A 15,705-nucleotide genomic window follows, 5' to 3' on the forward strand; every position below is an offset into this window, starting at 1 on the left:
AACCATGACTTTTTTTCCCCCCAAAAGGGGGGAAAAAAAGGAAAAAAAGCACACCTACCTTTCAAAGTGGCCCGGCTAGCAGGTCTCCCAACGTTATTTTTCTGATGTTTTGTTGACATACGCTTCATCTGGCGGGGTGTACTAGGAGGAGAAGTTCCATAGAAGGTGTCAGCACTTGCTTCATCTGATAATTCCTCAGGTTCAGATTCAGAGATCTTGCAAGTAGCATCTTCTGATTTGCACTCTTTCCTGAAGAGAGTAAGTTAAACCATGATGTTAAAAATACTGAAAAAAAAAAAAAAAGTGTCTGTTTAGAAAGCTAATCCACCAAAACAACCCAAGCTTCACTGTGAACCACAGTGAAACTTCCATATTTTCATGCCACAGCCATGTGGCACATCTCCAAGAGTTTTCACAACCATAACGGCAACATTCCAATCAAGGAAAGGATAGGCAACAGGAAACAAAGAAGACGTACATCCAGAGAGTGTCTCTAGGAGAACAGAGTAAAGAAAATCTTGCACGTCGTTTATTTGCATCTCAGAAAACTTGTGGTAAATCCAAAACAAGAGGTACATGAAACAAACCAAAGTTCAAAAATACAAAAATAATCACAGAATCATAGAATAGGGGTTGGAAGGGACCTCAAGAGATCATCAGGTCCAGCCCCCCTGCCAAAGCAGGATCCCTACAGCAAGTTGCCCACGTAGGCAAGGGGTCTTCCCTTCCATCCTTCACCTCCCCAACTTGTACATACCATGCAGGCAACTTCTAAGATCACTGAAAAGGGCCTCTACCCTTCACAGAACTTTAATCTAGCACAGGAGACCTGAACTTATTTTATGTATTTTGCACCGATTTTTAATATTAAGTAGGTTTAGTCTCAGAGTTGTTTTCTCTGTGTTTTTTTGTTTTTTTGTTTTTTTTTTTTTTTTTCCTTCCTGTAGCAAGAAAATGACAGGGTCCCCACAGTAACTTTTTAATTACCCCTAACTACTTTGGCCCTCAGGAAAAATGCAGATAATACTTTGAAAGAACTGAGGTTATGCAAACATGAAATTAAGCTAATGTATATATGTTCTTCAAACCTAGTCTAGATGAAGTCTAGATGGTCAGCTTAACGACTGGATGTTGTGTCACTGATCTCAACAGAAAGCGTGCATCTTTGCAGGATGAGAGTCTGTATCAGTACAGAGTGTAGCACAAAAGGCCAACCCTGAGTGGGACTTACCACATTTAAGCAAACACTGTAGAGCAGTATTACATACATTATTGCAAGACAATTCAGTATTTTAAAAATAGTGATTTTGTAAGTTATCAAAATTCTAAATTACTTTGATTTAAATTGTTCAAAGATAAAAAGCATAGTGTAACATTCTCTCCTTCAGTAAGGAACAGGTATGTTCCAAAAAAATAAAAATAAATTTTAAAAAAGAGAAAAGAGAAGAACCTGCCCAGTATCACAGTTGCACATCAGAATGAGACAATCAAAGCCCAGACTGCTGTGATTTTGGTCTCCCTTCTCCACTACCAAGAGCTTGCAGCCCCTCCTTTGAGTCAATGCTGGCACTAAGCCAACGCCAGGAGCTGGTCTATCTGTAGGCTAACAGGGCAAAAAAAAACAACAAACCAAAACAAGCAAACAAACCCCCACACATCTTTCATATGTAAACTCCGGGCAAGCTCAAAGCACAGCTTCCAGTGCCAGCTTCCTCTCATGAGAGGAGGTCAAACGAAGAACAAGCATGATGGGGCACGCACGCACCCTCCTATGAGGGTTTGCTTTAAAAATAAGTTACAACAAATACAGTAAATGACTAGTCTTGTCAGATACCAACAGGGAGGGCTTGCTCTGTCCCCTCAGATAGGATTACCTGGGCAGAGGGGCAGTCGGGCAGGATACCACTCATTGCTGGATCTCCGCTGAGCGGCCCCAGTGACTCACCACCACAAAATTACCCTCTGAGGTCAACAGCAGGAACACCGAAATTCAGTAGGTTTTATGCTGCTTGCTAAGGTATTAGGAAATTTCAAGAGCAAATGTATACATGGAAACAATTTAAAGGCAGTCTGTGAACTACCTTACTGCCCCATCAGCGACAGATGACTTGAGTTCTTCAGTCTTACAAAGGTCCACAACAAATAAAATCCTTTGGACAACTGAGGCTTCAGGGGAACGTAAACAGCAGTAGGACAGGGTTTTAACCTTTTTGCTCCTCTTTTCTACCCATCTGATGTTTATCTACCTGGGGCAAATACAGAGAAGGGAAAGAAGAGGAAGGAGGAGGAGAGGAGCCTGAGGCTCCAGCAAGCCTCCAGCTGAGTGCAGGCCACAGCTCGGCTGCAGCTCCTGGTGACAAGTGGCACCACGACCACCCCTTTGCCCAGACACAAGGACAGCAGGGCCCACTGCCTCAGCACCACCCTCTCACCAGGGAGAGGAGCATGCACTGCTCCAGCTCATATGAGAGGAAAAAAAGCAGGCTGCCTCACACGCTTTATTTCACGTTTTATGTTCTGCAAGGAACACCCTCCTGACTGCTGGGGGAGGCACAGAGACACATACATTTGACCTAAATCAGACAGAGCAAGGCCAGCATCAGCACCCGATAACTTCCCCTGCAATTCCACCTGGAACACAAGCGGCATTTTACTCGCTACTATTTTTGAGCCAGACGAGGAATGTTACTCATGTTCTGGTGGAGCGAGTCTGAGTGTCTGCAGGAAGAAATATGTCAGAATACTGCCAGCCAAATAGCAGCGAGATGACCAAAAATCACATACTGTGCTGTTTCTTTGCCTTTAGCTACAACCAGAAATAAATAGCCTAACATGCAGAACAGCAGTGCTCTCTGCAAAGCCACAGATAGATTTAGCGTGTGAATTCACCCTTCTCACGTTACAGCTTTGAGAAGAGGGCAGGCAACGTTACTATTACAGATAAACTCTAGAGGTTACCTAAGAAAAATGACTCAGGTGGTACCGTAGCACCACCTGTAGTTTGAGGAGAGCCCTACAGTGTATTTGGTCGTGACGACGACATGAAATCAGCAATACTTTTAGCCTAGTTTCTCAGCCCTGGGAAATCACGCTGTTTGTGTGTCTTTTAACAACCCGATTCAAGTAACTGCTAGTGGCCAAATACAACAAAGGAGCCTTTTTCGATGTAATTTGCTCCTACATGTCCTGTAAGCACTGAACTGGCGAAGCAGAACACAAGTTTACATCTTTTTGGGTGCCAGCAGAATTTTGTTCCTGAGAACTCCAGCAAAGAGCGCGACTGCAGGAACAACTTCAGGCAGAGCACACCCCTCCGAGTTTGCCAAAGACAAATCAACCACAAGAGCCTGACCACATGAAACAAGAAGTCATTAGTTCCGATGCTTATGGAACTATTTATTTTTTCAGTGATCTCACTGGCCTGGCAAGGCCACGGGTGGGGCGCTGATGCTCCCGTGGGGCCTGGCAGAACGGATCCAGAGGCGCTTGTGTGAGGTCCCTGTTCCAGGACAGCTTGAAACGAGGACAGCTTACCTTCCTGGGAAAGCCACATCACACAACAGCAGCCGTGCTCGACCGGAGCCCTGTGTTAGCAGCTGACAGCATGTGCTAACTTGAGCTTTCTGATCCTTGCAGAGGGAGGAGGACAGCGGCTGCAACTCAAGTGTAAAAATTCAGCGTGCTCAGTTTAGGACTTCTGTGCATGGAAAGTATGTAAATAAAGCCTGCATCTCAAGTCGGAGCTCTGATCAATGCCAGTGAACAGGAAGACTTGGTTTTGCCAGCAAAAGCCTTACTGTACAAGTGTGCCAGATGCTTATGGTCTGAACCAAAGGAGCAACATCAATTTAGTCACACCTATATAAATTCTCCTTATCCACATAAAACCAAATAGGTTGCAGACATACAGGAGCAGCAGCTGCAACCCGCTGGTATTATAAAGTTATCATTTTGACAGATTCCTGACAAAGCATTCATAACATTAGCGTGCTAGTTGCTTTTATGAACTAACCAAAGACTAATTAAATCCACGAAACTACAAAGCGCGCTGCTGGCAAAGCTAAATCAAATGATTGTATTGGTTAATATATAGAATTGTTGGTTCCTAAATACTGTTTTAACTGGAAAAGTTTGGCAAATACTAACGAAAGCGAACTTCTTGTTTGCTACCAAGAACTGCAGGTTTTCTTCCCCACAGCCAGTGGAAACCACCTTAGTCTTAATTATATGTATACACAAAAAGCAAAACCTAAGCAGATGACAACTGAAGTTACTATTTATCAAATGTACCAAGGACAGTTTAAATCCAAAGCTTATGGAAAAATATGGAAATGTATAGCCTTCACGTTACACTACTTACAGGTTGCTCCAATCTTCCCCATTTTAACAAGCAAAATGCTTCTCCTCAGTTCTGTCCTTGGAATATAGAAGAGACAGTAGCCAGGATGCCTAAATCAGGAATACTAGGAAAGTTGCAAGAGCTGTGTGGTAGAGAGACAAAACAACCCTACAGCTTTAAAATATAACACGAAATAAATAACCAAGACATTTGCAAACAAGTAACTACGGTATGTTACTACATGTTGCATTTCAACCAGAATCTGAAAAATCAGAACCGAGAATTTCTTTGGCTTGTATGTGTAGCTCACAACAGGCATTTTATTTTTTAAGAGTATGTCAAGGAGGTGGCATTATATCTAATATTTCAGCTCAATCATGAAAACTGAAATACATCTTCCGGATTTTCAAAGGTCTGTAAACAAAAACAGGAGAGGGGAGAACTGAGGTTTGAGGGAGCAGGACAGGCAGCAAGATGTCTGGGAGCTGTTGCTGTTGGTTTAGTAGGAAACCACCAGTCAAACCTCATTTCCATTGCTTTATGGGCACAAGAAGACTCTCCATATACTCTTCATTTTAAAAACAAAAAAAAAAAAAAAACAAAAAAAAAAGAGTTAAGCCCAGAGGAGATGTCACTCATTTCAGGGTTTACAAATACTTGAAGGCCACAAGCCATTAGAAAAATATAATAATTAAAAATAAACTAACAGATGAAAAGACCACTGAAGACCACATGGGGACGTGTTAAAATTAAGTAGGATAAAGTCACACTGAACTGTGTGATTTTTAACCAGTATAAATTTTTTGCACTTCCCTGACACTTTTGTAAACTTGCCTCCTGCTCTCCTTGATCCTCACAAGCAGCAGTTCAAGTACGTTAGGCCCTTGCATACATTAATTCAGGTTCAGCCACTGCTTATTATCCCATACCCAGCTTAAAAGCTTGCTGGGAATCAGAGCAGTAGATGTCAACTGATTCATCCACAAGCACACAACAGTAAATCCAAGTCAGTAGCATACAAGGCAGTAGCCAGGACAGCCACCCAGCACACAAGCCACCGCACCGTGCCATCCACAAGCAGCTACTGCAAGCAGCTTCCTGAAGGTCCTGCACCTTTCCCACATCAGGGAGAGGCTTTCTCAGTAAATCTGATGGCACACTGCCATTTCCATACAGAGCACTGCAAGATCTGTACAAGGTTCACCACCAAGTTGCCAAGTATTTGTTCTTGACGTTCAATACCTTTGTTTTAAAGGTAAAATGTTAATTTTTCACATATATGCTCTTCAACTGGAGCAGTTATACATTTCCATTTTTTAAAACTTTTAACAGTCTGTTAATTAAAAAAAAAAAAAAAAAAAAAGGAAGAAAAGGCTTCGTTGGCCTGTTCTTAGTAATGCACATTTTCAATTCACTAAGACAACAGAAAACAATCACAACACATTGCCAAGCAAATCTTTTTTAAACTAATGTAACTATCCCTAATTACAGTTACAAACATTATACTGCAAAACTAACCAATATCCCAACAAGAACAGAGCTGCAAATCATTACTGTGCTGCAGCTGCTAGCAATGCAAAAAGCGAACCCGATTGTAGGTAACCATCTGTTAAGGCTGAAAAACAAAAGAGTATCCAGTTAGAGCTGCTGAGCACAACACAGCTCTGTAATCGGCTGCTCTAATTCCTAGGTTCTGAAAATTTTCTGAACTGAAAGCAGAAAGGACTATAAAAAACAATTTTGCATACAATCTTTTCCTAAAGATCTACATTTTTCAGTATTAGAAATAAGTGATTGCAACTAGTACAGTTAAAGTATCTATTACAAACCAGTTAATGGCTGTGAAAGAAACACTGAAGCCTTCAGTAAGAAGCAAGAAAACTTTTGTTTTTTAAACGGGACAGCAGGAATTTGCTCAGTTTGCACAAATAAAACTGTACTTTTTGCTAAATACATCCTGTGCAAATCTGGCAAAGTGCTTATGGGAAAACAAATCGCCTGGTTAGCAGGATATGAAAATTCTGCAACTGGCACAGATCTGAATGGTCTATGTCACATGTTTCTACTGTGACTATACTTCTAGAGACAGTTAAAAAAAAATAATTGCTAAGTCTTTTAATTTCTCAGGACCTGTTTTTCAAGCACGTTTCTCAAACCCCATTCACATGTCCCTATGATCACCTTTACATCTGCACCATCCTTCCTTACTAGAGGAGGTGGCTAATCCTGTCTAGTTAAATGCATCCATTTCTCATCTCTTCTGAAAGATGAGACACAGATACTTATGAGGGCCACATTCAAGCTTTCATCAATTTCTCTACCCATAAAAGCAGCTTTGTAACATACACCAGTGTCAAGGCTTAAAAGGATGGGGAAAAGAAACAAACGTGAAACTTATCTTTGAAGAAAGTCTGAAGTAGAGACAGTGATGATACCCATAATGCCAAGAAGCGACTTGAGGAAAGGAAAAAACATTTTGTTGTGCAGTCATTTTAAAACATCACCCTATGGCAGAAGTCCAGGGCATTTCTGTATTCTTTTCAAATTCACTAAGTATCTCCAAAAAACATTTTAAAGAAGAAACAGTACCAGCACAGGAATTTCAGTGTTAATTCAAATCAAGCTGTACATGTCCACATTTTCTCCTTACAGAGGAAGGAGGGAAGGCAGATCAGAGTTGTCTCTATAGCCTAGGAATGAAGAACAAAAGCATGCAAAGGAAAAAAAAAGTAAAGTAGCACTTGGGCAGAGCAGAGGAGAATTTACTTATAACAGAAATAGCAATTTTACCATCTACTGTTGACACTAACTGAAAAAAAAACACTTACACCTTTCAGCAAGTAAGTCTGCAGATGTAAATATTAGAGCAATTAAGTTTTACAGCAGAGATGCTTGTAAAAGCACGTGAAAGTAACATTCAGAAACTTTAAAAACAAGTATGAAATGTAATGAAGCTTAACCACACAATTCTCTACAGGGATGAAGCAAAGAGTCTCATAAATCGCTAAGACGGTAGTCATGGTAAGATGACACGGAAGAGGGAACCTGTTTCGATGCACTTTTTGTCTTTCAGGTTGCACACTCCCGCCCTTTCTGCACAGAATCACATGAGCTCAGCCACAGATCTGATGAAGAAACACATGAATGTCTTGGTGCACCAGATCAAGAAGCTGAAGTAAGAACTCCACCGCCACATGATTGCTAGATCCAGAGGGAATGCAGTGGAGGAGCTCGCCTTCTTCTCTGGGAGAGGCCAAAGGCAAGAAAAGGCAACCTGCTGTTCAAACACCTCGGGTGTGATGTGAAATAATACCCTCAGTCACGCTCTTCTGGCTGCAGCTGAAGCAACTTAGGTGACTTCTTTCTGCTTTCCAGTGATGATTTGCCACAAGTCCCCAGCCCCCAGGGTGCGCCGGTAGAAGTGACCAAACCAGGCCTGGTTCTGCCCAAACAGCCCAGCTGAGCTGGAACGTCTTTGTTAGCAGGCTTTTTCCAACTTCATCCACTTTGAATTTGATTAGGCAACCAAATGCACATCATGCCAGGCTAGCAAATTTCACATGGCAGAAATCCCTCGTTTGGGGATGGGGGAGAGGAGATGGAGGTTGGGAGATGGGAAGAGTAACTTTTAGTCTGGGTCAGCTGTAAAACTAATGCCTTTTTTTTTTTTTTTATCTGCAGCAATGATAAAAGCAGAATACTTTGGCAGGAAGACACAGTAACACCTGCATCACTACCAAGAGCTGACGGAATTATGCAATTCCAATAGCTTATTATAAATTAACCCACAAACAAGGGCTCCTTGACACATACAAAAATTACAGAAACACTCTAACACCTGTCCAGTAAATAGAGTGAATTAGCAGCACAGTAATAACATCTTCTCCTTGCTATTTACAAACACAAACACCCAAAGCCGCTAGGAAGGCTTGACCTACATCCATCTGCTCGTGTGCTGTATGGGTTTACGCCACAAGAGCCAGGCTAACAGTTAAGCTCCAAGGACAATAAATCCCAGATCAGCCTGTCAGAAGCACAAAGCAAGTGCTTCTGCTGCAAGATCAACAGTGGTGTATAATAACAAGACTTCATTGCGATAGAACAACCAGTATTTCGGCAGAAAACTACAAGGAAAAAAAGTCATTATTGGGGAAAAACTGATTTAAAGGTTAGAGTCAAACAGTTCATCTTTAATTGAATCCCACTGACATCTTTTCCCCCTTGGTAACACTCAGCTGGAGCCATTTAATAAGAACAGAAGGGCACAGCAAGCAAGAACACATTTCATTTCTACGGCAGACCTCAAGCACATCTGACTGCAGCCAGCACCCCGTTACAGAGACCTTTAGAGCACTGTACTTGAATGAAAACTCCCTGAGCCACCAGAAATCTCTACAGAGACCAGCTACATTTATTTTAAGAGAGAAATTCAAACTAAGCCTTCTGCTTCTCAAGATGCTGCGATCAGTTCTGTAAATCCTTTGACACTTTCCCCCGAATTCTTGGGCAGCAGCTTCCAAGAGTTCAAGTATTGCATTTATGGCAGAAAGATGTATAGTTGCAGGGAAATGCAACAAAGGTTATTGAAATGGTGGGGAGGTCTTGAAGGACCATCTACTGTCAATAAAATCTAATAGACTTCAAAAATACAGAAACTGTCAAACAACAAGTTAAAAATAGATAAAGGAAGATGCAAATTACTATTCATCATAGGTTTTAATTCCAAGCAGAAATAAGAGTTATTGAGACCTATTTAAATAATCTAAGGAAAAGATCTGTCTTCTGCAATTTACACCAACTCGAGGTAAGTATAAAAATAAAATAAAGCTCTCATAACACTTTTGGCAGTTCTTCATGTTCTCATCTCAGAAAAAAATCAGAACTTTCTGTTCTTTTTTACTAGTATATTTGGAAACAGAAAAAGGTTAACTAAATTTTCCATCTTGGATTATTTTAAGTTTTTATGCAAATTTGGATTATGATGTAGAGGTATTTACAGAATATGCATGGACATTCAGATCTGAGCCTCTCCCTCCCCGGTCCCCCATACACAAACGTATTATTTGATTACAATTATGTCAAAGGTCATTTCAATACAAAAGAGTAAGAGATCCATTTCATTCTGATATTGCTCTGTAAGGTACAAAAAAAAAAATAAATTATGAAAACAATGAAAATATTGCTGTTGTTGTTAGGTTTCCACATCCACTATAAAGCCAACAAGGTGAGACTACAAGTGTAGAAGCACAGAAACAGGAGCTGAGGGAGTTGCACCCACCCAGCCTATCCAGTGCCCAGCTCCCTTCTCTTCCATGCCCCAGAACAACTGAAGTCAAGTATTAGTTGGTTTCAGTCACCATGCTTCATCCTTTGGCTATTAGGTTTGTACTACATTTCCAATCCCTACTATATCTTAACAAACACTTAGGAATTTTTTCTTAAACTGATTTGTCCAAGAACATCACTTTATCTTTGTCTTTCACTATTTAAATGAGAAGTTCTGAAATACGTTTTCATCACCACAGTAAAGATGGTTGAGCACAGTATAAATCCAAGGGATAAATGCTGCAGTTAAGTCCTCGGCATCTGCACAAATCAGATACCAAGGTCTTAAGCTACTCAACCTCTTCCTCCACCCCCCCAAAAAAAAGATGGATTTTCAGGAATATTTAAGCTACCACAGTCAAAGTTATGTACGAACAGAGATACCATGACAAAAAGCGTTTCACTGCCAGACTCAACTATAAACACAACATATGTAGCAGGGACACGGATCTACACCAAAAGATAGTAAGATCTGTAACAGGCCGTGAAATTAAAATGGCTTTCTCCTCTTCCCCCACAATCTCCCATGCACAAACTTTACTCTTCTGGCAGGCAGTTCCACTTGTAGTTGAGAAAAGCTATCGGTTCTGATCCCAAAATTTCAGTGCATCTTTTAGACGAAGTCAAAGTCTACAAGGAACTTCAGGTGAAGTACTGCATGTTAAACACAATTTTAGTGGAAGCTGGTACCCAAGTACTTTGTGCTTCTGCGAGCTACATGTAGATGACCAGTCCACAGCCTTTGGGAAACGCAGTTAATGCAACGGAGCTGCAGCACACCGTGCTGCTTGGAGCATCCCGGGCACCGAAGGCTTCGTGTCCATGGACAGCTCCACCACGGGCTGAGAAGTAACAGGGATGTGTGCAACTGTGGGCCTGCTCCCACTTCGGGACACCACTAACTTGATGGTTGTTTCACAACTAAAACAGTGAAAGCCTTTAAATACACTGCTCTAAGAGAAGCCATCAGCACGTAAACTAGCAGCACACGTGAGCCAAGGGCATAACACACAAATACCACGTTAGAAAGCACTATGTGACAGTCAGTCAACACTACTAGGTGGTAGCAGGATGCAGAAGGAACAGAATGAATTTCCTCCTCCTACTCCTGACACCAGTGGCACTGAAGTTATATCCCACTTGTCTGGATCTAGAACAAACCAGGTGAAGGTTCACAGCAAGCCGATGAGATCTTACATGCCGGGCTCTCGGACTGGACGTGTTGCTGAACATCTGACAGCTCAGTAACACTCTAGCTCGGGTGTTAAGAGCAAACATTTCAGTTTGGCTTTACTTTTGCAGTTGGTCAAGGATGCACATGGAACAATTTTGATCTACTTAAAGGAATAAGATCTTTTTTAAAATCCAAAAATTTGTTAATAGGTTACAGGCAAAACATAGCATCAATGTAAGTAACACTTCAGAGCAGGGGAAAACTTGAGGAAAGTAACAGCCCTGCAAACATAAAGAGCATAAACACACACACTCAACAGCAAATCCAGCCACACATCTGAAGAACCAAAGCTGATATGCACGTATCATCTTGTGCTGACAGAGGCCAACACGCTATTTGACTAGCAGTGAGTAGTTAAACTGTACCTCAAACTGAGGATTTTTTTTTTAACAGAATGGTTTGTACATAATCTAAGAAATGTGGCTGTCACAGAAGCCAAATCTTTAAAAGGCTGTAAAACCCTCAACTCCCTAAAATAAGAATTACCGCATATCTTTCATCCCTTCCTTTAAACCCAGCAGATCTGTTTTTCATCACAGCACAGTTTGCATTCCACAAGGGCCAATATCACTTGCTTACATAATAGTAAAACCAACCTTGACACAGACAGCGCTAATTAACAGACATAAAAACAACTCAAGCAGCCGCACAACGCAGACTAATCCTCGCTGCTATAAATGCCAGAGACATCTCAACAAGCGCTTCATGTGTTTGCGCGTAGGTGGAGCAATCAGTCATTCAGCCCAATCTTGCACATGTAAACAAGCAAATGTGATACATAAAAAACAGAGATTATATCTTACCTTATTTAAATGCATGAAAATAAAAATTAAAGAAAAAAAAAACAGGAGAGGGTGGTAAATCTACACACTCAAATCTAATTTCCAGTTGAAGCTACGATCCTAAGTTAATAAAATAACTTGAAACTTTTTCACTCACCATCAGTCATACAGATACAGTCTGGCAAGCAGAAAAATACGCTAAGCACAATTCGTGACATGACCTCAAGCTTCCCCCAAACAACAGCTGCTGCCGACTGACAGCCCAATTCATTGTCATCATACAGCCAACAAATCTGATAGACAGACCACCAAAAACTCCCCCAGCGCAGAGGAAGCCTCCACATTATTCACAGTTCTGTCCTGCTCTATTCAGCCTTGTTCCTTCATTCACCCCTTGTGATGGATTTATGCCAAGAGAAAAGAGAGCTACAAGCAATCAAGGACGAGTAACCCTCCAGCTCTTCGTACCTTCGCAGTGCCACCAAAATTGGCAGCCCAACAAAGGAAATGCTTTTAAGGCTTCATATTTGCTGTAGTGAATTTTCTGCCACAAAATTCTTGTGAATACCTAAGATTGGTGTCAGAAGATTTAGTGCCTGTAAGACATGATTAAGAAGCATCAAAGACGTACCCGTTTCAGTTAGTGTTGTACTTCATAGAAGTGGAAACAGCTTGAAAACTTTTTGCTTGCTTTGTAACAAGTATATCTAAATGTGCATTCTTCCCAGAACCTTTTAGCAGCATCATTTCGTTTATCCATAATGACTGCAGCCGACCCAATGCTCAAGGGCAATCCTGTCTCAAATTCAACATCTACTCTTAGGCTCCCTGAGTGCTTCTTGGTTTGAAGCCACCTGCCCTCTCTCCCCACCCCAGAGCATAAGTTAAAGAAGGAAAGGAAGACTTAGGAAAAAAATACACATACTTTTGGAGTGGAATTCTCAAATATTTTGGAACATCCAGGACTAAGGACTGCATAATCCAAGCAAAGCCAAGAATATGTTGCATGCTTACCTTAGATTTACAAAAGGTACCATTGCATTTCTGATCCAAAAAGACCGAATCCTTACACAAAGATCAAAAGTGTTCCAACACAAAAGGCCGTGTCACAACAACAAAAGCAATCAACTTTCTTTTTTAAACAAAGGTAACAAAGGAAGGTGCATTGCAAATGAGAATGGCCAGGTACTTGCCCAACAGAATTCAATTTAACTGAAGAAGAATGCATTATACCAACATGCTGCCGGGGCACCTCGTCATAGAAACACATTCGTACTCCACGAAGAGCACCGAAAGCAATGAGCATATTTCATGGCACCAAATGCATTTCAAACTCTCACGCCTGGTACAAGGTCCTGCAGATTTCAGCCAGATTCTGACCTCACCACTGCAGTACCTCATGGTAACTCCAAAACTTAAATGAACTTTAATTGCATTGAAGAAGCCTCTGATGCTTTTTTTTCTCTTAAAAGCAATGCAGAAATACAGTATTGCAACAAGCCGGAGAAACAACCCTCTTCTAAAGCAGATGTGCAATTGGCACACAGCGTACCTACCGACGTGAATCACGGCCAAGCGCACGCACTTACCCGACACAAATTAAGACTACCTAATTGTTTGGAGCCACCTCCCTCCCTCCCACCCACCACAGCTCAGCTCAGCTCCGAAGTTAACTAATTCAGTTTTCCTCTGCCGGCTGGAGCCGCCGCCACAGCACCCACACCCACATCCACATCCGACTGACACAAACCCTCCCGCGACGAGCAGCGCCCGGCAGCGCTCAGGGCCGGCGCCGGCAGGAAATGCCGGGCTGTGCCTGTATCCCACCCGGGCTCTGCAGGGCCGGGGGGCACGTTTCGTTTCCACCAGCCTCGTTTTTTATTCGCTTTGCGCTCGAGCTGCGCTGCGACCCCTTGGAGCTGCAGCAAGGCACCCACCGCCCCGCTGCCGCTGGCGTTGCACGGGCGCTCCCCACCTCCCTCCCGCTGCCGCTGCCCGCATCCCGCAGCGCTTTTCGTGCACGCAGCGAGCCTCCGCGCTCCCCCTGCCCTCTGCCTTCCCGTGCCACAACCGCAGCAGATCCCCGAAGCCGTGCCCGGCAGCCAGCCCCGTCCCGGCAGCTCGGCGCCCCCCGCTCACCTCCCCCCCGGCGGCGGCGGCGGCGGCGGCGGCGGCGGCTCCTCCATGTCGGCGGCAGGGAGCAGCGCGGCGACGCCTCTCACGCGCGCAGCGGGCCCGGCATGGCGGCGGGGCGGGGGCGCGGCGGGGCGGGGGGAGGCCCGGAGGGGCGCGGGCGGGGGGCTCGGCTCTACCCGGCCGCCGGGACCCGGCCGCCCAGCGCCGCCCGCGCGGCCGCCATCTTGGGAGCAGCCTCGCAGGGCAGCGGAGCCGGGAGCATCGCTACGGCGCGCGAGGAGGGACCAGCCCCGCAGGACGCGCTCGCCGCCTCGTCGCTCTGCGGGGCCCCGGCCGGAGCGGCTGGCTCCGGGAAGTCGCCCCCCGCCGGCCCTCGTCGCCCAGGCGCCGCCCCCGGGGCTGTGCGAGAGGCGGTGGAGGTCCCCGAGAGCCCTGGGGAGGGCGGAAAGTGCGGTGGAAGCGCTGGCAGCCGGTAGCGAGCCTCCCTCCGCTCCTTGGTGCCGGGCTGGCCGGGAAGCGGCGGGGAGCAGAGCGGGCGGCTGCCGGGTGCACCTGCTGCCCGGTGGGTGCCACAGTGCTGGCACCCCCAGCGGGGTCCCGGACCCGGCATCACAGTCCCCGAGGCTGGAAGAGAGCTCCGAGATCACCCGGTCCAACCACCCCTACCACCAGTGTCACCACTAAACCATGTCCCCAAGCACCACGTCCAGCCTCTCCTTGAGCACCCCCAGGGACGGTGACTCCACCACCTCCCTGGGCAACCCGTCCCAGTGCCTGGCTGCTCCTTCTGAGCAGAAATGTCTCCTCATTGCCAGCCTGAACCTCCCCTGGTTGCAACTGGAGGCCATTCCCTCTGGTCCTATCACTAGTTATCTGTGAGAAGAGGCCGACCCCCAGCTCCCCACACCTCCTTTCAGGTAGCTGCAGAGGGCAATGAGGTCTGCCCTGAGCCTCCTCTTCCCCAGACCAAACACCCCCAGTTCCAAGAGCACAAACATTACCATTCAGGGACAGAAGACAAACCCAAGTTAGTGGTTATTGTGAGGAAGACTGCGTGATTTATCTGAACGCTTAGCATCTCTCTGTGGCCTGCTTGGGTGATGATCGACACGTGCAGAGGTTGGAGCTACCCACAACATCCCTAATAGTTCAGAGACATGAAAGGCTAGAGGCCCCATGAGTAGGCACATGGAAAAATGAGCTCAGGTGAACAGTTATAAGCATAGCTTTGCAGGAATAAATAAATAAACAAATAAATAAATAAAAGTAGTCTTCATTTATTCTGCTGCTTCTGGAACAGCTTGCTTCATTTTAGAATCCTAGTCACTCTAAAGCCTACAGCAGCGCTGTTTATCAGCTTAGAACAAAGAACTGAAGCCACGTTATCCATTTGGAAATACAGGGAGGAAAAATGTAATTTCCTGAACTATAAATTGGCTGGAATACCAAAGCTAACGCCCTTTAAATGTAGAGAAATTCCATGGGTTATTTAATTGTTCTCGTTGGTGAGAGCCTCATCTTTTACATTTGACAGGACTGAAAGAAAAGCAGAAAACCCTGGTATCAGTAATGTGTGTACAAGTGGTATATGTTATTTCTGAAGAGTTATATTTAAACCAAGAGAGGAGTGGAATCAATAATAGGTTCTGCTTTATGCTCAGTTCCTTCATTAAGTTAACTTACAAGAGTTGTACAAGAAATTCACACAGACTTCTAGCCTGGTGGTAACACTCACTTATAGTCTCTGTTCATGACATAATATTGTTCATGTATCTATCCAAGAAAAACAGTTACTACTAGTTAATTTTAATAGGCCCTTTGAACTATGAGAATATTTTTAAAGCTGAAATGCAGAAGATACTTCTAATATATGTTTTCACCATTTGTTG

General features: G+C 44.0%; 1 protein-coding gene across 1 annotated transcript in view; it reads right to left on the bottom strand.

Moving 5' to 3' along the window:
- MAP3K4 (mitogen-activated protein kinase kinase kinase 4) overlaps positions 1-13,887 on the bottom strand; it is a 72,251-nt gene extending 58,364 nt beyond the window's left edge. The window contains 2 exon segments of the mRNA XM_032184124.1: positions 59-249; positions 13,820-13,887. Of these exon segments, the coding sequence (XP_032040015.1) occupies positions 59-249; positions 13,820-13,866 (238 nt within the window). The 5' untranslated portion in view covers positions 13,867-13,887.
- Positions 13,888-15,705: the final 1,818 nt, after the last annotated feature.

This window comes from Aythya fuligula, chromosome 3, assembly GCF_009819795.1.
Source record: "Aythya fuligula isolate bAytFul2 chromosome 3, bAytFul2.pri, whole genome shotgun sequence".
Taxonomy (NCBI): domain Eukaryota; kingdom Metazoa; phylum Chordata; class Aves; order Anseriformes; family Anatidae; genus Aythya; species Aythya fuligula.